The 1,167-nt window shown below is 40.2% G+C and overlaps 1 protein-coding gene across 1 annotated transcript in view; it reads right to left on the bottom strand.

Moving 5' to 3' along the window:
• LOC119587030 (zinc/cadmium resistance protein-like) overlaps nucleotides 1-1,167 on the bottom strand; it is a gene marked incomplete in the record, with an annotated part of 14,269 nt that overhangs the window by 2,120 nt on the left and 10,982 nt on the right. The window contains 2 exon segments of the mRNA XM_037935773.1: nucleotides 133-230; nucleotides 973-1,097. Of these exon segments, the coding sequence (XP_037791701.1) occupies nucleotides 133-230; nucleotides 973-1,097 (223 nt within the window).

Raw genomic sequence — 1,167 nt, 5'->3', positions numbered from 1 at the left:
CTCTGTTGGAAGGAATAATTGTAGTCTAAACACAGAAAATAGTGCCATTAACTTTCTAATATCAAATTTCTACTTTCCTGATGTCAGACTAAAAACTACAGACATTTCCAGATTTAAATGTGCTGTACTCACCATGGAAGAGCCCAAGGCCTATTAAATTCACAACGAGGCCTATTACACCAACCACTAAGATGAGTCTGGGATTATGTAACTCTTCAGTTTCATACAATCTGGAAAGCAATGAAGATATGATTGAATACTTTAAATTTGGATATTGGGTAAGTGTGCAACTGTACAACTGAAGTACAAGCAAGGGCTCAATGTAGGAGGGACTAGGTTAGGCGTGTGCTCGTGCGTGTGGCCACTGTGACGCTAATTAATTCTCCCTATTTCTATTCAGTAATTACTCCAGTTAATGTGTACATTGCGTCTGGTAAATATTTGCTATAACACGCAAACAAAAGCGTCTATAACACTGCAGACCTAATTAACAGTCGTTAATTTTATAATGAATCACTGTGCAACAAACATGTTTGTTATACTAATTGCTATATTAATAATGTTAATAAAAGTCACTATAACGTTTGATTTTAAAATGCAAAGACCGAAACTTCATACTGCAACATCCGTTAATGACATTTAACTCTTATTTAAGAAACAACAATTTATAAATTTCATAACGGGCATGAATATTGTAATATGAAAAAGTATCAACTTTAACCATCCACTTCAACAGACAAAAAAATCAACCTAATCACAGAGCACAGCAACAAACACCATGTAAAACAGGGTATTCCTTCACATCTCGTGAGCCACTGAGATCCACCGAACCCTAGCATAATACTCCAACATGAAACACGGAGCACGAAACACCAAGGAACCCCGAACATCACAACCCCAACAAGACCCGAAACAAGGCACCCTAAACATCGGATCCCCAACAATTCGCCCCCGACACGAAATCCCTCTCACCTTTTTAGAGACTCGACGAAAATGGAGAAGCAGAGCGCCAGCAAGAACACACTGTTGACCAGAGCTCCCAGGACCTCCGCTCGCGCCCATCCGAACGTGTTTTTACTCCACTTCTTCGGTGACATCTGCAAAGGCGGGAGAAGGAACTTGAGTTCGGGGAGGCGGAAAGTGGTATTTGGTGGTATGTATAGCCTC

The sequence above is a fragment of the Penaeus monodon genome, chromosome 22, assembly GCF_015228065.2.
Source record: "Penaeus monodon isolate SGIC_2016 chromosome 22, NSTDA_Pmon_1, whole genome shotgun sequence".
Taxonomy (NCBI): domain Eukaryota; kingdom Metazoa; phylum Arthropoda; class Malacostraca; order Decapoda; family Penaeidae; genus Penaeus; species Penaeus monodon.
This window is presented reverse-complemented; position numbering and strand designations above follow the sequence as displayed.